The sequence below is a fragment of the Taurulus bubalis genome (assembly GCF_910589615.1).
Source record: "Taurulus bubalis genome assembly, chromosome: 11".
In the NCBI taxonomy this organism is placed as follows: domain Eukaryota; kingdom Metazoa; phylum Chordata; class Actinopteri; order Perciformes; family Cottidae; genus Taurulus; species Taurulus bubalis.
This window is the reverse complement of record NC_136599.1, coordinates 14,539,309-14,564,166: the sequence shown is the minus strand read 5'-3', so window position 1 is coordinate 14,564,166 and position 24,858 is coordinate 14,539,309. Positions and strand designations below refer to the sequence as shown.

Sequence of the window (24,858 nt, the reverse complement as noted above, 5' to 3'; positions counted from 1 at the left end):
TTTAGCAAGATTGGATTAGATTTTGGGGGGTTGAGACAAGGTGGAAGACAGTGACTGATTGGCCAATGGATGTAAATAGAGGATGGTATTAGGACAAAGGGCTTTTCCTATTGGCCAGACAGCGGGGCCTGTGCCTTCCCATCTGCCTCCTGTGTCTCAAGGATAATCCCCTAGAATACCTCCACAGATGTTTACAACAGAACGTAAACCTGAAGAAGAGAACACAATTTAGGTCCTTAGTATTATTATTATAACGGTTATATACTTTACAAGATGCAGTTTGTTCTCTGAATATCTTTTCTGTTATCAGTTGTGTAGAGTAGTGTTAAGTTATCCACTCAACTATTTGCTATATTGTCAATAAACTGCAAGTATTACAAATCAAGGTTTGTTGAATTGCAGTCTATCTAGTCTAAAGTAGGTATTATACAAGGGCATTTAAGAAATAACAACAAATAAACAGGCTTAATCTCAGTTTCTCCACAAGGGGGCATATCACCTTGTATACCTCTCATGATCATGGCCTCACACGTTTTTCAGAACCTTTGAAAAGTAGGTTTATGTGAGAGAATAATATAACTAAATGTTGGAACAGGAAAACTTCAACAACAGCACAAATTGTGCAGAATGGTAGACTTAATGCAACAAAATAGAAAGTACTACTGTGAATTGTACTTCGCCACGGACAGATATAGTACTTGTGACCCAAATTGATCAGCAGATACTAATAAAACTGTCTCCTTTAAGATTATAAGATACCCGATCTCTCCCTTGAAGAAGCTATGTGATAAAGTCTGTGATGTCGGCAAGGTGGTGGCACAGTGTGGGGAATATTAATTACGTCTGGGCTTTTCATTAACCAGTCCGCCTGCGGGAATAGATTTCCACAGAGCCCTTGAACATTGTAACATACATAATACTCAACTACGACCCCAGAAAGGCTCTTTCAGCACACGTCTCAGCTGTTTTACACTTGCTAAACAAGCTAAAGACAAATCAGCGTCACTGACTTAATTTCCTCGAGAGCTGAAGAAAAAGCAGAGTTTGCTTATTAAAATTACATTTTAATTTGTTTTACAACATGTGAGGACATACAATACATATAGTGGAATTATTATATTAAAATGAAACATTTATATATTATGATTCATAAAGTACAAAAATAAAGATTCTATTGTGGGAAAATGTATTTATTTATTTATATATATATATATATATATATATATATATATATATATATATATATATATATATATATATATATATATATATATATATATATATATATATATATATATATATATGACTGAAATAATTAAAAGAAATAACATGACATACAAATAGACTATGATACAGTCATTTTGGAATTACTTCTTTTTACATGAACCTGCTCAGATAAATTGTCTCATCCAACCCAATCTCCTATAAAACATCACTTAAGTATTAGCATGTAAATCATTATAATGCAGATATTGGTGAAAAAAGCAAGCAAGCCATTCCAGTGCTTTTAATTTATTAAAGAAATAACAGGAAGCGTTAGGGTAAGTACATCAAAGCTGTATACACTGACATAGTGTGTAACGTTTTAGGCTTTTAAGGATGAAATGAGTTGGAGTCTAAAAAGATACACCCCAAACTGTACAGTAATTTTGCATACCAATGCACATCTGACGTCTGCTTCTCTTTCATTTCCATCCTCAGAGGTTCACTCAGGTCGGCTTGCTTGTTCAGAGTGCCATTATTAACACAAACACCTGCTCTGTCCTTTGCAGCCAAAGTGCCACAATAAGTTTTGGTGCAAGCGGTTTCACTGTCTGTGGTCTGCTGTTCTTTTCTCGTCTCCCCCCAAAGTAGCTGGTTGAATGAGGAGAGGAGTCGCACAGGTCCAAATGCCCAGTGGGCAAGTTTGTGGTCATCTACCAGAGCATAGCTGGATGCCAGCACTCCTTCAACAAACACAGATCCAGCTTCTGTCAAGGGAGCGTACACTCCCACACTCTCTTCTTCTGAAACTGAGATTATTCGAGATGGACGTACTTGAGCCTCGGCTGTATGGATGAGAACGCAGTCTCCAGTTTTGGCTCTGCTAGCAAACTGAGCCTGATACTCACTACTGTCGAGTCTGCAATGTGGGGCTAGAAAGACCAAGTGATGAGGAGTAAGGGCCAATCGATGGCCATCTTCTGTCTCCAGAGCAAGAAAAGTAGACCAGCTTTCTTGGTCCTGGTGCAGAAACAAGAGTACTTGGCTCAACACGACTTGGCCTGTCCCAGACAGGGCCATGACTCTGTCCCCGGCGGCCAGGGATGACAGGCTCTTCTGCACTCCTCCAGCAACAGTCACCCGGGCCCAGCCTGGGAAACAGCCACCCTTTTCCACTGCAACAGAGTGATCTGCAGGAAAATCAGCATAAAAAAGCCATGATGACTAAACTCAGATTGTGTTCGGTTTCTTGTCTTAAATGTCCTGACACCATCCAGTGAATTGATGTCATTTGACACAGTTAGTAACATGGTCTTGTATGTAAGCTCCATCATTAAACTTACCAGCCTTCACAGAGCAGTGGATGTGATATTTAGACTCATAGTGGACCCAGTCAAAGCCAGCCTCCACAGCCAACTGGGCTAGAAGGCCGTACTTCTCGGTTTCTTTATCGTCAGTGGTTATATCCACGGCCCGGCCTTCATAGTGCAGAGAGCCGGGAGGGTGGTGGCCGTCCTCATCCCAGGCCTCTGTCACGCGCAAGTGAACCCCCGGCCACTGGTTCATCACTGCAATCGCCAACCTGTTCAAACAGTCTTTACAGCGCTAGAAACAGAAAGACACAGAGGTTAGGTTTTCAGCTTGAAACGTAATTAATTGATCAGCCAACATCCGCTCATCATAGATATATTATTTTGACGCATATGTTGGACAATAAGTAACAGGAAATTGCTGTACAGAAATGCCAACAAAGTGTTTGAGATTATTTAGAAAATGTCTTGATAACATAGTTTGTCGAAAGAGAACAATTATTGTCCTTTTGTAAATATCTTAGCCGTAGTTCCTTAATAGTAGTTCTACAACAGCCAATATATAATTATTATTTTTTTTTCACTCTCAAATATCAATAGCTTCAAAAAGTATCAAGTATGAGTCAGACTGTGTAGCATTATTCTCAAGAATAAGATCGGGGATCAGAAAACTGGTTCTAAAGTTGGTAAAATACCCAGATTCATCACACCAGGAGCCCAACAAATATCTTATCAAATATTTCCATTTTCTAAAACAATACATAATCTATAAAACATGCAGGTATCCATCTAAACGAATAGGTGACAAATACACATTATATAATATAGTATACTTCGTTCTTGAGCTATATAAAATATAATCAACAAGGGATTAAAAAAAAAAAGCAACTCATAATCATTTTCCACAACAAACTGGTGTAACTAATAACACCTTTGTGCGTAGCAATTTTATGTTTTTTATTGTAATCCCTTTTTTAGTTAATTATTTTGCCTTTTAAAATGTTTTGAATGTTACAGAAAGAGGGAAATGTTTATTTCAAATAGTTTTAGACTATTCTTAGTCACTCGGTCTGCAGCATGTGCCGTGTACCGGGACAGTAGAAAAAAGAAGAAACATTTATTGTCACATTGTACATAGCATAGCGCACAGTGACATTTAGCTTCGACATTTAACAAATCTTAGTATTAGGAGCAGTGTTCAGTTATTATGTATATTATTCAGTTTAAGTGTTTGGTGCTTTGCTCAAGGGCACATCAGCAATGCCAGTTACCAATCTGACTCCTCTGCCGCTACCAGCCCACATGCCGTACTTGAACTGGCAACCCTCCAGTTCCCAAGCCAAGCCCCAACAGACAGAGCTACTGTCCCGATAATTTATTAACAAAGCGGAAGGCACAGCCTGAGTGTACAAGAAGTATGACAGCATGAAAGCCGACTGTACACCTCAGTGAAACACAGAAGAAAAATGATTCCAGTATTCCAAAAAACGTCTCTGGCTCCCAGGTTATGATTGTTTGTCTGCTGGCATCATCACACAATTCTCTGTTAAAGGCCATCTCAACCTTGCTCCAACAATCAGAGTACAAGAACAAAGCTACTGTAGCCAGTGTTGCGCATTCCTTGGCCTTTTCGACAAGGTGACAGAATAATCAAGGCCATTCTCTGTCTTCTCCAGACAGTTTTTTTCCGGTTTAACCCGAGACATTTGATCAGAAATTAGAAGATCAGAAATGTGCACAGTGACTCTTCACGCCAACGTGGTCCATGATGTTACAGACTGTCAGCATTGTCATAGGCTCTAAAAATGACATTGTCATCAAACGAGTCAATACATTTCATTATCTGGACAGTTATTTCTCTTGCGACTGCAGTTGACGGAATAAAACTCTTCTTGCTACCGAGTATAAAAAGAGGGTTGGTAAAGAAAGCGATGAGAGTGTGAGAGATGGAGGGAGAAAAGAAAAAGCAGAGTGAGAAGAAAGCAGTGTAGCGGAGGGCCGAGGTTGGGAGTAAAGAGAGAGGGCAGAGGGCAAGAATGTATGGGCATGGACTTGGGAATGTGACAGCAAGAGTGAGAAAGCGAGAAGGACAGAAAACAAACTGGTTACATTTTTTCTCGCAATGCCATTGAAGAGAGGCGTTTCATTGTCAGAACTACAATAGTCGCTTTACCGACGGTGCCATTACTTCAGCAGGCGGGAATTTTGTATAGGCGACCCCTACGAGTCTCCAAATGACGCACAAAGAGAGTCTTTCACATCTGGGCAAAAGAGGGGCACATGCACACATACACACACTCAAACTGGGCACACATATACAACCGCAGATTTCTATCACATACAATCACTCGAAAAGGGGAAGGAACACAGATTTGTATCCCAAACAATCACAGAAAATCCGCAGCATCCAAAGAAAGACGACATCTGAGTGTCAAGACACCCTGTGGTCCATTTCAGCCGTGTAGGATTCAAAAAGTTTGTCAAAAAGCATCCAGATCTTAAATCCTCTGGGCCATCGATTGTCTTTTCTAGGCATGAATGTGGATACCTATCCCCAGTAAACATTAAGGAGTTTAAGTGCCACAGAGAGACCGTCATAGGAATAATTTGAGTTCCAATAACAAAGACTTTGGTTAAAAATTAAAAGGAAGTGTTCCTGAAGGGAAAGGCAGTCTCTTAAGGGGTAGTGTTTAATTACATCCTGATCTTCTTATCTCAAGAAAAGGGAGGGGAAGTTTGGTTAGAACTTACACACTCCGTGTGGAACAGTTGTTTGAGTGTGAAGAGCCTGGCAAGGGAAGGTACTGCAAACAATGAATGAGGTTATATGATTTGATTTGAAGGTTCCAAGTTGTAAACTGCTGCCTGTCCCTTCACGTGAATGTAGTTAATCAATTATCCAGCAGAGGGATTGGTTTGAAAAGTTTGAAGAGACGCCAAAGAGAGCATCCTTTTCAGGCTACTCTCTGCACTGTCACCTGGTATGGTGGAAACAAGTGGGGATAGTGGAAACAAGTGATCCAGGGTATCGTCCTATTCTACAAAATCCTTAAAACCTGCCATGATTGAACTGGGTTCACCACAACACACCAGCCTCACCTTGTTCATGAAGCGGTCTGCGTTGGTGTTCTCCTCATCTTTGAAGACAATGTCAGGGTTGTAGTTGCACACCAGCTCATTGAAGCGCTCAGAGGCGCGTGTGATCTTGCCTTCTGCTCTCCCGCTGGCACCGAGGTTGTTTTCTGAGAAGTTGGGGAAAAACTGCTTGTAGTGCATGGCTGTGAGTTTCCTGGCCCTGGAGCGGATGCCGTAGCCAGGACCCGGTCCGCATCCCTGAACCAGCCACATGCAGGTCCACACAGCAAGCAGGCCGAGCTGTGCCAGGCGCGCCCACCAGGACTGCTTCATTGGGGAGGGCTGGGGCAGGACTCAGTGGCTCACAGTGCCTACAGTGGTACCCCAGTTCCAGGTGTGTAGTAGCATGTGAATGAGGGTCAAATCTCGGTCCATTCCAAATCATGTGGTATTAGAGCTGATGATTAAAAAAATAAAACAAATGTATTATTTGTTGGGATATGGAGGAACTTTTTCTATCGGTGTTCACTCATGATAAAAACATGTTTTATAGTACAAATCTGTTGTTTTGACGCTAGGTTTGCAATGCCTTGATGACTAAAAGTGAGGTTACAGCATAATGGATGATATGATTGACTGAAATCTAAAGTTTCTGAACTTAAAATACGTGACACACTACTACGTCTTTAAGGTTTCTCGACAAATATTCCACCATCTATCTCAAGCGTCTTAGCCTCTTGTGAGCTGAAAGTGATCTTCACATCGCAGTTACCTGTCTCGGCGCAGGTGTTTTTCTTGGGTTTCTAGTCACTTACCGCTAATCTGTCTCCACGCAGTTCCGTAGACGAGACGAGACACACAAACTGACGCACACTAAAAGCTCCACGGCTCCCTGTACTCCCTATGGACGCTCCCGTGGCGCTCTCATCCTCTTTGTCCATCCACAGATGTCTCCCCTGAGATTTCTTTCTTCTTCTCTCCTTCGTCCACCGTCTTCTGTCGCGTTTCAGAGCTCCTGGCCACCTTGCACCAGCCATTGGGTCTTATTAGCGTCCGGACAAGATTGCCCTCCCTTCCTCTGCGCGCTCCCACTGCGACAGCACACGCCTCCAATTCAACCTCACAAAGGACAAATGATTAACCTACTCATGTTAACAAATGCCCCCCACCCTCCCCCCATTAAATATTAACGGTTAGTTAAAGACAGTTTTGAAAACGTTTCCACATCAAACTGCAAAGTTAAATCAATTATAGTCTTCTTAACAAAGCGCCCTAATAATATTGCCACATTCTATTTGAGAACATATGGGGTATATTTACAGTAAAATTACTAAACTCATGTCAATTGAATAACTTTGAACCAACATGGCCTTGCTTCTGTCAGCTCATTCCGCCCATCGAAAGTGGATGGGTCAACTGTGATGACCCTGTGCTGACGTTATTAATAGACACAGTTGAAGGTAAGGTTCTGTGAGGGAAGACACGTGTCCAGCCTTGACACCCCTGACTCGGACTTACAGTGCTGTCTTCCTGTGTTTGGGGAGCCGGCCTGACCCCCCCTGCACCCTCTGCACCCAAGACCTCTCCACTGGAAACACCCGCTGGCCACATCAACATATTATTTTTATCCTTCTCAGAACAATAGCTGGGAGTCATAAAAATGTGTCAGATAATTTCCAAAGAGGGGGCAGAAAAGAAAGGCATCGTTGTGTCTCAGGGGTCTGACGTGTGTAATCACATACGGAAGCTTAAATTAATGGCGGATTCAAAGGTCGAAGTGTGTCACCATTCTATCTGCAGCTTCCTGGAACACTTGAGGACTTAATGATTCATGGTCAGTTTCTTGACAGTGACTTTATTTTAAAGAATCTTTAGCCCACTCACAACAGAGCTGCTGTGCACTGTCTGGATGTTTATATGCATAGTTTTTTTTGCCAGTGCATATCTTGGTTTGATGTGATTGCATTTTAAAGATGCTTCCAGATTAAATCACTACTAAAGGCACCCTTATCTGACGAGAACAGATAAATTCTTATCAGACGAGAACCTGTGAATATCCCATTCTGTGCCTGATCTAAAACAGCACTTACAATTAGCTTGTGTGTAATGAAGAAGCAGAGGTCACTGAGCTCCACAGTGACCATGGAAAGGCATCCATGTTAGGGAAGTTTCCAGAAGATCCCAGGATGTTGTAGGGAGGGGTGGCAGGGCAAAGCTGCATCTTCCTGTCCTTATGATAAACATGGAAGAAGGCTCAAGTCTGGCCCAAGCAACACAGATGAGAGATATCAGCCTTCGTGACAAATGCAGGGAATGACTCAATCAAAAACAAAGCAACACACACTTTCACATCTACAATTAACCACACCAATGTTTCTCTTCAAAGCCGTACACGAGACGAGATTTTCATCTGACTTAAAAGGGAAAGGAAGGAAGCAAGCATCTCTGCAGGTTGGAGATGGAAATAAAGTCATTCTTATTCATTTTTATTTTGGTACCCCCATCCTCCTGCCTCCCCCTGCCTCCTTCTGGCTCTTAGCATTTCACTCCCCCATTTCAGGATGGGAGTACATGGCCGGGTGAACGGTTGTGTTTCCTGCAAAGCCACAGCGCAGACAGCGAGATCTTTCCTGCCTGGGTTAGTCTACCCTGCTTTGTTCTTTCCAAATGGAAGCCTATGTTAGCACCTGCTCATGGTCAAATAAAGCACACACTTATTTTCTTCTTCTGTGGAGTTTTCAGTAACTGACTAGAGCACTAATAGTGGCAAAAAAAAGGACATCTACAAATGCAGCTAAGAATGACATCGGGATTTATTTATTGTAAGGATGCAGTCATTTTAAAACAATGATTAGATTTTGGAGCAATGCTGGCTTTGACATCTCAAGTGTCTCTTGGAGCGGAATAGACACTCTGTAGGATCCACTTCCTCAGATGGAGGCCAGGGGGGGGGGGTCAAGGAACCGACACCGACCCACCTCCCTCCCCTCTCCACACGCACTTTCTCTCTGTCCACCACCACTCAGCCTATTCCACTGTCTCTCACCATGTTATCAGTGCAGGAAGAGGCAGGGTGGTGTATTCTGATGTGGCTGCACACACTGGATGGATCTTGACCTATGTATTGTAACTTTTTGTTTGTGGTTACTCGCCATGCTTCACCTTTAAACACACACCGATCACTGCATGTGTCATGTGATGAACTTAGCTTACCACAGACAGTGGTCCGTGCGCCAAGTCCAGGTTTTAAGTTGCTTTGCCTTGGCCTTTACAAAGGAGCACCAGTGAGTTGAGGTTGAGGCGATGCTACACTGAAGTGGACAATAGACTGAGAAGGGTGGAACTTCCTGGCCCCAGACAAGCAGGTCAAAGGTTAAACAAGATAACACACATTGTATAGATTACATACTGTATGCTTAAGAACTCTTTTAAATTGACGTTTCTTTCTAAAAATCCATGTCACGGCATTCACCCAAAGTTATCCAATGAAACAAAGGCCTGCAGCGGTCAACTGTGTGAAGCAAGTGTGCCGTCAGTGTGCGGGCAGGATGGAGGGCAACTATGCCAAACGGACAGTGTGACCCATTATCAGTTGATTAGTGGGCAAGTCTCGCCTTTTCCTGTGAATGGTTGGGTATTTGCAAGCATACAAACGAGGGAATAACAGCCCTTAATGCGCTCTGGCACGAACTTCAAATGGTCGTCTGTCAGGAAACCTAATCTGTGTCTTTTTCCCCCCTTCATTCTTATGTTTTGACAATAAAGATAGCCTATCTCATCCCATTATAAGCTGCCCGTCTCCCGCCTTGCCCCTGATATATCCGACATCCAGTCCAATAGAATGTGTTACCCAATGGGACTGCTGGGACACTTTGATTGCACTGCTATCAACCTTTATATTTTGCTGCAGGGAGAGGTGCTATCCTAGTGTTTCCCCAACTAAATCCAAGCTTGAGGGATATGTGTCGTATTTACATGCTGTGTGTGCGTAACTTATTAGAGCAAACACATGGATAGCAGTTTTCTGTAGTAGTGCTCTAATAAACCCCAAAACCGGTTTGCTATTTCCACCCAAAAAAAAAATGAGATATAGATATATATACACACACACACACACACACACACACACACACACACATATATCTGGTTTATATGTCACTTCCTCAGAGGGTACCCAGTCTCCAGATGTGCAAGTTATGTTACGGCGACATTAGAGTTCATTTCCTTTTAGCTAAGGAAACACAGTGCAAAACAAAACCCAATGCAAAAGCTTCATGAACATCCAACAAAACAAAACAAGAAATGCAAACAAAAATCAAGAGGGAGAAATTAATCAGAGTTGGGTTTTTTTAAACCAACTTCAGAAAAATTTGAAAAGGAAATGAACAATGGGCAAGGAAAGGAAATGGAAGAAAGGAGGTTGGTGGCGGGGTCGTGAAAGAGTGAATGTGAGTGGACGCCGCTTCTCATTCTGATTTGCAGGGTTTTTATCTGGCAGTTGCATCAGAGTGGGAAAGCGTGGGCTACGGCTGTAGTGGCGTCGCGGCTGGACAATGCTGACAGACAGGCCAAAATATGTCTTTCTTCTGCTGCTGATTAAAGAAGTGCAACAAAAGGGTGGAGGGACAGAGGACAGACGCCCTCACCAGTCACATCCACCCATCGGATCAGTCACAAAGTAGTTACAGTTCATGAAATGTAACAAACGCATAATGGCATCAAAGAGAGTTTACAGTACAAGTCCCCTTGATGTGTTTCCAAAATGACACAAAGTAGTTAAAAATAAGATGATTTTATTGCTTTTTGCTCATAAAACAATGGTTGAACATTCTGATGAGAAAATCTCAAATATCAGAGCATGTCAAAAGTAAAACATACATACGATTTTTTTTTAATCTTTGAGAACTCACGATTTTTTGTCTCAACTGTATCACATTCAACATCCGTTAAAAATCGTAAGAGTCAACATGTGAAGTATAGATCGCAAAATCCCCATAAATACAGTACATCATAAACTCTGTGTTCCCAAAAACCGACAGAAAATTCCCATAAAAAGTGAAACTTTTAGTAAACTTTAGAGTGCTCTAAATCTATATAGATGTATAGATATAGAGCATATAATAACTCAGGGTAGAGCGAGAGACTTGCACAACACAGATGCTGGCGTTGGGTTTAAGAGACACTGCCCCCTGCTGGTGAAACCAACAGCTAATAACCTGCTGATACAGCAGCAAAGACAAACTGTGACACAGGGTCACCAACACATTGTAAATGATGAGATCATAGAATTTATCAAAATATAAAAACTGACACCAGGAAGATTGCATGACTTGATGGTCACATTCACTTCTTGATAATATTCAAAGCTTCAAAGATGTTTGAGATGAGAAAAATACTTCACAGAATATCAAAAGAAACCATGCAGAATATTTGGATTTTTTTTTGGTCAGGTTAAAAACTGTGCGTTTACTTATAAAATATTGCACTTCCCCCGCATAAATTCTTTAAAATTCACAGTTTGATGGTCAAAAGGCAGAAGTTCCTTCTAGTGAGTGTCACATGGCTTTCAAAAGTTTGCACAAAGAGTAAAGCTTTCCTTTTAGTGTATTTTGTAAATGAATGAGTAATCCTCAGACTTAGTAAGCTTACTGTCATCTACCAAGTAAAAACCCTGTGTAATGGTGAATCACCAAAGAAAATGTTCTTAACTATTAAAACTGGATTTGTAAAAGTGCTCGAGCACTGAGATTAATACCTCACTCGCATATTCCCTGTGTAACCTGTAGATCCATAGATAGACAAGGTACTCTGTGTCCCATTTACTCCCAATAACAATTTCCTCTTATTAACTTACATAACACTGGAGCAGACTGGACCACCAAACACATTCCCAATCTTAAAATAGTGGTACAACCAAAGGGGGTAAAGCGTGAGGAAGCCACAGAAAGAGAGTGCACTCAAATCGACCTGCAGCAGGAAGAGGAAATTACGTCACAGTTGCAATGTCATATTTCAAAATAACTCTGCTGACTTTCAAGTGTCAACTGAACAACGGCTATCCACTAGATCCTCTTTTCATGAGAACTCCGGTTTTATGGGAGGATTGCTCTCTTATTGTCCACTTAAATCCCCTTTCCCCTTGTTCCAGTTGTAACCATCACTCGGCTAACCGCTTGTCTCTGCAGGCAAATAACGTCCCCCCCCCCCCAAAAAAAAGGACCCTGATAAACTGGTCATTAAAGCTTCAAGCAAAGCTCCCACTGGACACGGCGCAGGCAGACTAGTCACCTTCTCCGGTCTCTTCACACGGGGAGACGTGAACCAAGTCCCAACAGTCAAAGTGTCTGAATTGCGAATGTCTTTAAGCAAATAGGTGCACATTTGAAGTGGCTCAGTTTCTAAAGGTTATGAAAGGCGAGGAGGAAAAGTCACTGGATTTTTGACAGTCCACTGGCCAGGAGAAGTCTGAAGGGGACGGTGGAGCGTGACATCGTTAAAGGCAGTCTGTGGAGACCTGTATACAAAGAAAAACAAAAAAGGGACAATAACTTCACACACAATCACAAGGTGGAGCACTAAACTTGCAGAGCTAAGAAAAATAGTGATCTAGGTGAAACGAAAGTCTATTAATCACAGAACAAAAGTGAGTTGGGAGGCAATGGGAAAGTGCAGGAGAGCTGCCACGATGCAGAGATGCTATCTTTACTGTGAGGAAGGGGACTCTCTCTGTGTGTGTGTGTGTGTGTGTGTGTGTGTGTGTGTGTGTGTGTGTGTGTGTGTGTGTGTGTGTGTGTGTGTGTGTGTGTGTGTGTGTGCGCTGAGCACTTGTTTGTGTTGGGTGGAGAAAGTGTGTGTGTGCGCGCGCTAGGAGGGGTTTAGGGCGGTGTGCCTGAAGGTCCCCAAGGAGACCTGACTCTGCTCTTGTCCCTTTACACTTTCCTGAAAGAATTGTGTTCTTTCTATCTGAGGAAGAGAGGCCAACCCATAGGGAAATGGGGCCAAAGGTAGGAAAACGTATGACACGGCTACCCAAGTGCAATGAATTTCAGTACAACACAATCCCAAACACACATTGCTTCCAAAAATCTAAATGAATGTAGACTGACCAAAGGCACGGATGAGCTCTCTCTGTACAGCCCAGGTGACCGTCTTGATCAGGGAGGCAGAGGTGAGACCAGCAAACAGCATGTTGTACAGGAAGACAATGTAGAAGTTCCCCAGCCAGTTATACCGACCAAAGTCTCCCAGTAGATCGAAGCGTGTGATCCCTAACACAATGCAAAAGAAAAGGTTTTACTTGTGAATTAACTGCTCAAGCCAGCCCTCACCTGCAGCTAGTATTAGTGGCATACAGATGCCCTCTTGTGGGCATTACTAAAACTACAAGCCACTCTGTACTACATATTAATGTGCACTATAATAATGCATAGGCTTTAAACCATTTGTCAATGTATAGTCCACACTTATACATTGTATGCAGTTACTATACAACTTCAAAAAGAAAGCGCAGTTTGAATTTTTTGTCTACTATTCCACTGTAAACACTCAAAATCAGCTAAGAATCCGAATAAAGTATGGTGCTGGGTGCAGTCTTTGATAAATATTGCATTTGCCACTCATGCCAGGTCCTTACCAAGGGTGCGTGAAAACACTGGCAGTGCCGAGCTCAGAATAAGCAGTGAAACGCAGTTTGCAATTATCTGAAAAGAACAGAAATGTAGTAATTTTTAATATGCTCGGCAGAGTAAAAACAGAAGATCCCTAATTTCTGGTTATAAATCACTGCAAGATAAGATTCATGCAAAGGTTGTATACCTGTGTGAGGTTGGTGTCCTGTGCACGAGGCAGGAGGCCAGTAAAGAGAGGAGAACTATAGAAACCCACCACCGAGGATACCATCAGATAGCTGAAATCAATGTTAAGGGCAACTCTAGAAGACTAATATACTTGGAGAGATAAACAGAGTAAATTATTAACGCATTTTAAATGTATAGATGTAACAGCATGAGTCAACATAAAACCCTTAGGTCTGTAAGTGGCTGAATCAGAGCCCCAATGGACAAGGCGTATTAACCGTGTGCACACACTTGCAGGTGAATGGCATAAAAAGGATACAGGATAAGCACTACTTGAACTGCAGCACCCAGTGAGCCAAACATGGAGAAGGAGGCCATCCCAAGGTGAGGGTCCTAAAACACACACAAATAACAATCAACAGTGTACACAGATGACTGGCTGTGGCACGGCAAGCATGAAATGTGCATCAGCTCAAATCCTCACCTCCATTCCTCGGGGCATAGCCGTGTCATCCAGGAGCAATTCCAGCACATTGAAACAGACCATCAGGACACACATCACCTAAAGAGACATGAACAGTAATTGTGTTGCAATTAAAAACAACCATCTGTGTTAGTAAATGATGTAAAACAACCTGTGAGAATACATCAATAAATAAGCATGTACCGTCAGTGCAAGGAGCCCAAGCATAGCCAGTGGATAGCCCAAGTTTCGCTGCCATGGGGACGCTTTCCGCCGCATTTCTATGAGGAAAGCAGGAAGAATAAAAAAATGAGTACAACAACAAATTATTTTACGATGCAACTACTGTGAGAGAGCCAGGTAATCAACCTTACCAAGGGCAATGCGCTTGCTCTGGACTGTCAGGTACTCTTTTTTCATCACCTCCATGTTTAGCTTGACCCAGCATGATGTCGTTCTGCCACCTTTACATAAGACAACACATGATGGAAACACAAAGTCAGTCAGCTTTAAATGTAATGATCAGACAATGGAATCGTCTGGGATCGTGGTGGCACACTCACGGTTCAGTTTCCTGGAGAGCGAGTCTTCCTCAAATGTGGTGCAGCTCAAAGTATCTTCTACATCTTCCAACAGCTGAGGCGGGAAAGAAACATCAGTCAACTTAGTTCACAGGCTCAAGACAACTGTGGGAAGTGTAGTCACTGGGTGACTCACCCGCGGTTTGACTAAAAGACTGCCAGTTACACTGAACATCCGGGACAATCCAAAGGGAGTGCACACTGTGGAGGGAAACACAGATGGTGATCAGCAAGTGTCATATGCAAAAGTCTTTAGCTGTTGAGGTAATTGTGAATGCGATATACTTACGCAAAAGCAGCAACACTCCAAACAGGGAGATACCCGAGTACAGATAAGGAAGGTAATACTCCCACAGGTCTTAAATTCAGAGAAGAATAAAAGGAACCATATTAAACAAATTGTAAGAACCAATTGTTGCAGCGGGATCTTCAGGTATAATGCATGTGACTCACCATAGAGGCTTTTCCTAGCTACGTTGTCATGGAGGAGGGCTGATGCAACCCAAACAATGCCCAGCACAAGTAGAGCCAGCAGCAGCAGCAACACAACTGCTTCATAGACTCGTGCCATAACCCCCTACACAAACAAAACAGACACACACTGTGATACGCTGTCAATTTACGGTTCATTCTTTATTAAATGGCATTTTTGAGGGAATGCCAAAACTGGTACCTTTCTGGATCCTGCAAATCCCTCAGACTCGGTAAAGAAGTAGGCAAAGGGCATGAGAAAGACCAGAGACAAATTGGAGAAAAGAAAAACTAGGTTCCACAATCCTGATGAGAGGAAGAGAGATGTTCAGAATGTTAGTGTTTAGTGCAAACATGCATTGGGGATAAAATACCAGCTAAGCATTTTGGCAGTCCCACTGTGAGGTATAGTCCTGCCAGGCAGTGTAGTGCGACCAGACTGCCAACCTAGTCACATGTGCTAATAAGCAAGAACGTTCACCAGTTAAAAAAAAGTAATGAAACAACAATACAGGCCTGGTTTACTTTTGGGCGTCATAACCTCTTACTTTACATCTCAGTTGCTCAATTAAAAAAATACATTGTAGTTAGTTTGGAGTTGAAGTGCTTAACCGAGCTAAAGCAGCAGTTGGAACATGGCACTGCACACAGCCACTCTGTCCATAGCAATTATCTGTTTGGACACAATCCTATAGTGAATTGATTTGGAGGTTGCTACCAGTGATCTAGTTTCAGACCAAGTAATAATGCCTTCTGCTGTTTGATAAGTCGTGATTATCAACAGTTTGGTGTTGTCAACTTATAAAAACATTAAGATGTACCGTGTATAAGGGATCCATTGAGCCACTGCATGTAGTAGCTCTGTGGGAAGGTGAGTAGCACTTCATTGGACAGAATGGAGATGGGGAGAAGGAGCACAGCACACACTGCGACAGACAGGGTGAATGTACACAGCCACAGCCTGGGAGAAGGAAATAAATAGTACATAAACAATAAATAGTGAAGTCACATGGCCTCATAGTAGCAGCATAGCCTAGTTGTAGAGAACAGAGTGGTTAATGTAATACGGCGCCAGCGTGTAGGAACAAAGGGCAAAGCGACACTAAAGTGCCCTCATCCCAACCAACAACACACACACAAGGGGCAATAAATCTACAGCCAAATGGCCTCAGGCCACTACACATGTCATGCTGTCAAAGGTATCTGCTCAAAGGGAGCGAGTGAGAGCAGATTGCTGTGAATTATTAGAGGTTTTCACTTACGCAATTTTGTTGACGGTGGCATCTTCAATGTCATCTGAAAGAGTAGATAAATAAGTAGGATTTAATCGGTGACAAACGTGATTCAGACCATTTGTTTTTACATCTATATTTTAACAAGAATAAGTTGCCACAGACATAGTTAACTTGTTTGCAATAATAATAATAATAATAATAATAACAACAACAACAATAACTTTGTAACAGATGAAGTCTTAAATGCGGGTTAATCCAAAATATTACTACAACAAGTCTGAGTTGTAAAAGTGGGCTGGGTTGTGTATGCGTGTGCTGTATATACAGAAATATATAGGGGAAAGGTGTAATAGCAACAAGTCTCACTGGCCTCAGAGTTGGGAGTGAGTGGGGGGCGAGTGAGTGGGGGGCAAGCATGTTGGGAACATTCTGTTCAAGCAAGACCAGCACTCGAGTAAAGACTGAATTACATATGTAGGAAACTGCAAAGAGCAAAGTTTTTAGGAGTATGAAAGGGACCCATCTGTACATGCTACAATATTTCCAAAACCCTCCCTAAAAGCTGTACTAGCATGCAACATCCTTTATCTTTAAACCATACTATGTAAATGGCTATACTTTGCTAAGTAGTTTTGTGCAACATAGTACATGATACTCTATTAGAAAACATTTGCATAAGAAGAAAATAATGAGGTAAAGCATAAGGAGCGAAACCAGTTCTCGGCTCCCTCAAGAGAAAAACAACTCTGTCGAGAGGTATTGCACAATCTGCATTGAGCTCCAGGGCACAACTGCTCTGCTGTTGATGCAAAGACAACATTTACAACGCTGGGTTAATACAAAGCAGGTCTTGCCCCTCAAAAAAAAGAAAAAGAAAGAGCTGGCCATCTCAAAGGTTTCAACCCAGCCCAGCCACAGCAGAGCAGAGAGATCTGGCTAGTTGGATATTCTACATCTGCTTTCAATAGTAGCAAGTTATTTAATTAATTATGCAACAGCCAATGCAGTCACCCTGCAGAACTTCTTAGTTTTAATAAGACAAAATATTTTAAATTGAAGTCCATGAGATTTATTGCCCTTAGTTAACAACTTTGTAGCTCACAAGCATTTGCCTATCAACATTAACAGATCAATGACAAATTAAGTAGGTTTCATGAGGTTTGTTGTGCAGAAGAAGATTGTTGAAAAAAGATCTCCTTTGAGATGTTTTTGTCTAAGTAGAGGGTCCTGTTAAGCTCAAAAGTACAACCATGTATTTATTGCAGCCACATTCTTCACCACCCCTCCACCATCCTGATCCACAAGGATACCGCCTGAAGCAGTGGTTACAGGTTACAAAAAACACACCTTCTGCACCTCTGGACTGCTCCAGCCAAGGTTCAGTGCCTGGGTTGAAATGTTCAATCCTGAAAGTGTTTTAACTTAAGCTACCATGTATGTACATGCATGCAAACCAGCAAACAGCTATTACATCTAAAAATATCTATGCATAATAAAAGATATTTTTTCCTGACAATAATGTATGGCCAATGTGTGGTACTTTGTTGCATTTGGTTACAAGGTTGCAGATTGCATCCAACTCAAGACCCCTCCGCTCAATCCTTTCCAAGCATGTCAGAGATCTAGATTGGCCTTCAGGTAATGTAAAAACATGACAGACAGTGTTTGGTTTGAAATGGCTAAATCCAAGCGAACAAGAAGACAACGATTCTTAGTTTCAGGTGATTACACACTAATGAAAACATAGTTATGAATGTTATATTCAGTTTCTGCCAGTAAATCCCACCAAGAATCCTTTAAAAACATGTCGCGTGAGGTTTGTAAAATACGAACATATTAATTTTATTGCTCGTCTGAGCTTCAGCTAGCTTTAAGATGAATCTTCAAGTAAGTCTAAAATGAGACGCTGTTTCCTCCTCCATCCATACACCCTCTACAAAATATAACTCTAAGACCATTTACTTAAAACAGAAATGTAGGGTTTGAATCATCAAGGGCATCAGTGATTATAAAACTCACCTGTGACAAACTCTGCAGTCTTCTTGAAATGGGTAAGTATGAGGTAGGACACCATGTAGAGGCATGTAAACAGGAGCACACAGATCTGCAGAGGAGACAGAAAGGAAGAAAAAAAAAGTGTGTTCTTTCTTTCATTTGTTTACACAGCCAAATTGCATAAATGAAGCGCAGCCATATAAACAAGCTGTCATGCGCTGTTCAATACTACTGATGAGCAACACATTTATTTAGGTTGGCTCATATCCGATTTAGTAAATTCTGATGGGTCTTAAAAGCGGGGGTGGATACATAGCAAAGATACCAAAAACATCCGGAAGAGATGGAGACGGCACGGGGAGAGCAGAGGAGATGGCAAGCATACAGTCACTGCTGCAACATATTTGTTCCTCATGGAATATTCTGTTTTATTTTGTGCAGAGAAATAGCAAGAAATAATAAAACAAAATGCAAACAGCCAAAAACAGTCACCATTCTGCCAAGGTCAAGAGAGACAGATGGAGGGCGAAGATTACCACTCTATTGTAACAAAGAGCGAATTGGGTGACAGTGATAAACTAGGACGGATTAGGGGTAGTAATAGAAAAAGGGTTAATACCAGTGACACACAGCCCCCACAGTACTTATAAAGATCATTTTCTAACATTACACTAAATCTACCACCAAATTTAGGCCAAGCCTACATTCACTCAGCAATCAACTGTCTGGCAAAGCTCTCAACATTTCACCCCAAAGACTAAGTAAATCGCTTGCATGAGCAACACACAAAACACGAGAACAGTTCCTTTAATGAAACAAAAACACATAACGAAAATGTATCTCCGCATCTGTAAGATTACCTCTAGTTCTACACTTCATGCAGTACAGTGGACAGACCGTAAAGAGTCATTGTTCAGACACAAACTTAAAAAAATAATAAAATATTTCTCAACTGTAAACTTGTCAGGACAAAAAAAAAATGCCAGTCACAGCAAACAAACTGACAGACATATCCCAAACACATCTGTGCACTATGCCAAACATGTGCTACAAGAATGTGTATCCAATTAAAACTGAGCGATCAAGAGCGCATTCACTCTCTGCCATTGAATATTGGGTGATATGAACCATACAATTCATGAGCAAGATGGAAATCAATGATCCCCTTACAAAGAATACCAAAGAAGACTAAAAGTCTGTGATATGCTCATGTGTGTTGCCCCAGAAGTCTGTAGTGCTCATTTCAAAACCAGAAAACAAAGTTGTTCTATGGATAAACGTGTGAGAAACAACTTTAATATTCCATCATCACCCCTACTGGACAATGAATGGGCCTAGTTGTCCAAATCAAAATGGTTTAATCTCTCTCTCCAGCGAACATTGTAGGATCCAGACTGGCTCAGCTGCTAGAATACCATCTTGGCTCAGCTGTTAGAATACCATGTTAGCATTAGTTATTAAAGTGCAGCTGAGACTAACTGAATTCCTGTCGGCATCAGCTGCACTAAATGTCATGTTAAACCATTCAACATCGGAGATGCAGAGCACCTAACAGATGAATGAAAGGATGTTGCCAGATCACAACACATGTCCACATGGCAGCTCAGAGGGAGCACAGTAAGGTAGCAGGAAGATTTCCCCTGCGGTAACAACAGCAGCAAACAAAGAGAGAGAGGCCCTATGGAGAATGACAGAAATCTGACAACATTACAACCGTAACAGGTGTAAAACCAGTTTCTTAAATGTATGTAAGGATATTAACAAGTTCCTTGGACGAACAAATAGCCTAAAATGTAATCATTAAAAGAAATAAAAATGTGGTTTCTATTAAAGTCATGTTGCAATAGTATAGTCCAATACATGTACTGTAAACAATAAAAAGTCCCAGAACAGTAAAGGGCATGTTAAAACTAGTCATGGGGGGACAAGGTGCATTTACAGTGTTTCTATTATTCTAAATTCATAACAAAAGGATATTTTAAAATGAATCATTGGACATATGGTAGGCTACAATAACAAATGGAGTTGGGGTACGGGCATATACCCCCCCTCCTGTATGGCTCCAGGAAGTGAAAGACGTTGACCCACTTTAGGATGGAAATAAAACCTGTCTGCATATGGCTAGAAAGAAATATATATTTCACACAAACATAAAAATGTCATCTGATGAGAACTGCAGTATTACACTGTGTAAGTGGGAATGATCATCGGAAACATCACACAAACAACAATGGACTGTACATAACTGCTAATCAGCTCAGTCCGCAAAATTGTTCAATTATGCAGTCTAATTTGCTATGGTTAATCCAACAAAAGGAAAAGCAGGAAACAAAGGATCGGTTTGGGGTGAGAAATAGGTGGAGGGGTAGAATAGCACCCATAACACCATGCTGATAGGCAATGTTGAGAGCTGGCAACACATAGCAGGCCACTGAGAAAAGAGTTTGAAAAGGGATTTAGCTTCCAGAGGAACATCTTTGTGCTGAACACAAAGCCCCTCGGCTCAGAGGTCACTCAGTGCATTTTAAGATTCACAGAGTAACCTAAACATCTTTGTGCAGAGTCAAGCTAAAAACATTGAAGCTCAAATATGTTCAGTTTTGTCATCTGTTTCTTTTCCTTTTTTTTTATTACAGAAATTACAAGGAGGTTGGCATTGGCACAGAACATCTCTGCAAAATGTCAAGTGGACTCCCGAGTGTGTTATTTCAGGGGCACCCAGCCTCTTGTCCAGTTACACACTTTCAAGCAAAGCATGACGGCATTTGTTTAAGTAAGAGGATAGATTAGGAAAGACCTATTCAAAATGTATTAAACAGCCAGGAATAACTTAAAATGTTGCACAGGAAAAGTCTTCCTAATCCAAAAGAAGGTGGGCAGCTGCAGTACATGTTGTGTTAAGTGTGTTGTAAGTAACAACTGAAATTCCAGTTTGGTAAGTGTGTCCGTGGGAATAGAAAATAATAAAACAACATTGACATTGTGTCATTTTCCAACAACAAAACCATTATACAGCCTCCTTAAAAGCTAAACTGACACAAAAATAAAATGCAGATTTGATCATTAATCTCCCTCAAAGGTCCGACAGAAAAGGATTTCTAAGTAATACACATCTGTAGTGGACAATACATGTTTCAATTACTCTTGACCATGTCTTTTAAATATACCGTGGTACTTTGCTCTTATAGTTACCTTATATTCTGCTGATCATTGATCCTTCCTGAACCATCTAGGCTCAGGGTGCGGGCATTGGGTGTGTACTCCTGTCTCAAATGTTTAAGATAAGATAATACTTTTAGTCCCACAGCAGGGACATTTGCAAAAGCATCTTACAGCGACAATGTCTTTAATCTCTACCTGTTACACTCCAGAGGCTCTGATCTAAAATGATATACACTACTGTATTAGCTCAAGTGAAGACAGACATTTGGCCTCAATCAGTTTCTCAGTGATTGGGCTTCAGATTTGGCCAATGCTGAATGTTTACTTTTTAAGATTTCTTCCAAATAAAAAGCATAATCAATATCATCTATTCATAATTTAGAAATAATTACTGTCTGCCACCAACTGGTGCTACTTTGAAGCTTCTGACTAAAATCTGTATAAAGTCAACACTTCAGATAGTTACTGCTTTTTTCCTGCCAGCCAAGCACAACATTTTAACATTCATCTGTGCTCCAACAACATAAATCGCACAGAGAACTGTGATTACGTAAATGAGTCTTCTCAGCACTGAGAGACCTCTGCAGGGATATATAACACAATTGTTATATAGGCCACATTGGTCGAAGATTATAATAATTAATTACACACTATTTCAATATCCAAATATTTTGAAAATTGCATTTGAAAATAGAACTCTCGGCTGATTAGTTTCTGGAAGCTTTGACATAACAAGAGAAGGGTGTTTGCAGACTGTAGGTTTTAGATTAGTAATCACAGATATTAAACAAAGCATGTTTTAAAAGATGAGATTTTTATTATACAAAAAGGAACAGTTATATTTTAATCTCATATATATATATATATATATATATATATATATATATAAAAATGGCAGCTCAGATGTGGCAACATTTTCCATGACCGTAAAAAGATTATTAATTTACACAATCTGTTTTATTAATGTTAAGGCTGAAGCGTTTTCTACCTTTTGTTGTACACAAATTAGATTACATTTTAATGAGACCACCCTCCATCTCAATTGGATGCTTTGCCATGTGAAATACTACCACTGTATACTACTGCCACATGCTCTCTTCAAAATGAGCTGACCAATAATAAGCACGGCCTAAAGCCATTAATAACAAGAGATGCAGGGGCAGCTGACAGGCCGGACAGGGAGCACTGAGCAGAGATGGTAAGCTGGAGGCCAGCCAGTGGCTTAAGAAGGCGGTATAGACAAATAGCATTAGGTCTTTAGGTGAAAGGGACAATGACAAAACAAGGTCACAAGAACACATATGGGCACTTAATTGTTGCTTGTGGAAATTCATTCTACACAATTGAAAATATGTCTGCTACTAGGAGCACTATTTGACCAACTATTTTCAAGCAACAGAGGAGGATCCCTCTCCCCGGATAGACAGAAGCAATAGCGGTCATGTGTACAGAATGAACAACGTAACAGAGCACATTCAATGAATATTACAGAAATTATTAATATAATGAGTAGTAGGCATGGACCACGATCCACGTCTAGAGGATCTGCCTGTGATACTGATCTAGTCACTGCTAACTTACATTTGGAAATACCACTTGAATTAGAAAAAGTTTTGTTGTTTTATTTTTTTTATATGCAACTGACACAGCAGGAAAAGCACAGGTGTAACTAATCACACTAATAATGGCTCAGTCCCATTAACTGCCCAATACAATATCAGAGCCCTGAAACTGGGACACCTAAATACAATACAGTCATTATTGAGTTTATTAGTTACACCTTTGGTTTTTCTGCCATGAAATTTAAATGGTCTTCTCTGAAAAAGGTCTTTTGGCTTCACTTGTTCATTTATTCTACCCCAGTATTTGCTGTTGTAATGACTCAACCTCCCTACGATCATTCATTTTTACATAACATAATTCAGTCGTAAATGTACCCCCGTTTGCTGGCCTAATCTACAGCATCTTGTTTACAGTACGAGAACACATTTATCTTTTTCTTATCTATTTGCAGCTGAGCAAAACCAGGACAAATTGATAAGTCAACCACTGATTTGAACAGTTGTTTGACATTGTATTTGCAACACTGTATTATCGATATTGCCAATATCAGGAAATAAACTGCCGATGAGGTCTGACTGTACTTTTTGGGGGTTAAAGGTCATTATCCATGTGCCTTGCTGTAACTACATTGTTGATCTGACTGAAGTTCAACAGGGTGTTGCACAAAACTGAGTCAGCCACTGGCAAAAACCAAGACGGTTTACGGCATAGTCCAACCCATGGCAAACAGATACATATTTGAGAAGTATTCCAGGTGGTTAAAAACTCAAAAGGAAGAGCTACATTATACAAGTATGCTTCTTGGTGGCATACGAAACCCTCAGGCTACCTACTGACCAGCTGCCTCCGTGTACAAACTAACGGCTGTAACGTTGCAGAAGTTCAGCTGACTGGCCAAACGCTCACAAACGTCGACATTAAAAGACCTGAAAAGCAGGTTGAACTCATTGTTGTATGTTCTTTTTTTACAGTTGCTAAACTGTGAGACTTAAACAAATAAAGAAACGACGTGGCTCTGCAGTCTGGTCGCATTGTCCTCCTCATACGCATAATAACCGACGGGTTACTTACTATGGTCTCCCGGACGCGGTTGTGGAAAAGTTGCTCTCGAACCGACACGTCGTCCGTTTCCATTCTCCGACACCATAACAGTAAGCTCAGGCTCGAGAGCGCTGGTTTGACTGGTTAAAAAGTTAAAACATTGTGCATCTTGTTAGTAGAGCCACGGATGTGTGGCTGTGTAGCCCAGTGGCATTTAAATCGCTGAGCTAGCCTGCTGCTAGCGAGACGTCGGTAATAAAGGACGAACAGGGAAGGGTCGTCGGGGGGCGGGGTCAATCAAACAGAGGGGCGGGGCCCCGAGAGCCCTGCAGGTAGCTGTCAATCACCATTAATCTGCTAATTAATACTTCAGCGTCATCATCACATTGTTCATATGCTATTCATATCCAAAGGTGTGTGTACATAGTTCACATATTAGAGATGCCGATCAAACATTAAAATGTTCATGTACTTTAGTTTATGTATTTCACTGCATGTGCTCTGTGTCGGCCTACAAGTGCCTGATAGAGAACCAATACACATTGATACTGAAATCTATTCTGCTTATGTACAGTACAGTAAGCACAGACCTGTAGGCAACATAAGTGCCGATGCAGTTCTGAGGTACTTAGCCTACTTTCTACTCCACTACTGAGAGGGAATTATGTTAGCTTCTCTGCTTCATTAATATGACAGATATAATTACTATAATTACTTTACACATTGATATATTTTTTTAAAATCCATAGTATAATTTAAAATATGATTCACACTTCTAGAGTACGTTAAATGATCTCAGGTCGCTTAAAATTAGCTCCATGACTACCAGATTATGCTGTTTATACGTTTATGCATCAGTAAAAATAATTAAATATTATAATAATATTATATTAACTGACATGGGCCATTCTGTCTGCACAAACAAGTACACTTTAATCATAATACTTATGTACTTTTGACTGC

The 24,858-nt window shown here is 41.1% G+C and overlaps 2 protein-coding genes across 2 annotated transcripts; both read right to left on the bottom strand.

Annotated features, from left to right (window-relative positions):
- Positions 1–1,593: 1,593 nt before the first annotated feature.
- Positions 1,594–5,921, bottom strand: dhh (desert hedgehog signaling molecule; the record flags this gene model as incomplete). Its single annotated transcript, XM_079226601.1, has 3 exons — positions 1,594–2,393; positions 2,547–2,808; positions 5,613–5,921. The coding sequence occupies 3 exons, from the start codon at positions 5,919–5,921 to the stop codon at positions 1,594–1,596; spliced, it is 1,371 nt and encodes a 456-aa protein (XP_079082727.1).
- Positions 5,922–10,380: 4,459 nt separating this feature from the next.
- Positions 10,381–24,054, bottom strand: lmbr1l (limb development membrane protein 1-like). The gene is made up of 17 exons (XM_079226855.1): positions 23,926–24,054; positions 18,154–18,238; positions 16,162–16,195; positions 15,721–15,860; positions 15,102–15,205; positions 14,882–15,005; positions 14,718–14,786; positions 14,565–14,629; positions 14,411–14,483; positions 14,222–14,311; positions 14,052–14,128; positions 13,869–13,946; positions 13,704–13,777; positions 13,404–13,494; positions 13,222–13,288; positions 12,695–12,856; positions 10,381–12,102 (listed from the first exon to the last, which is right to left on the bottom strand). Exons 1-17 carry the CDS (start codon positions 23,986–23,988, stop codon positions 12,017–12,019), a joined length of 1,482 nt encoding a protein of 493 aa, XP_079082981.1. The 5' UTR covers positions 23,989–24,054; the 3' UTR covers positions 10,381–12,016.
- Positions 24,055–24,858: the final 804 nt, after the last annotated feature.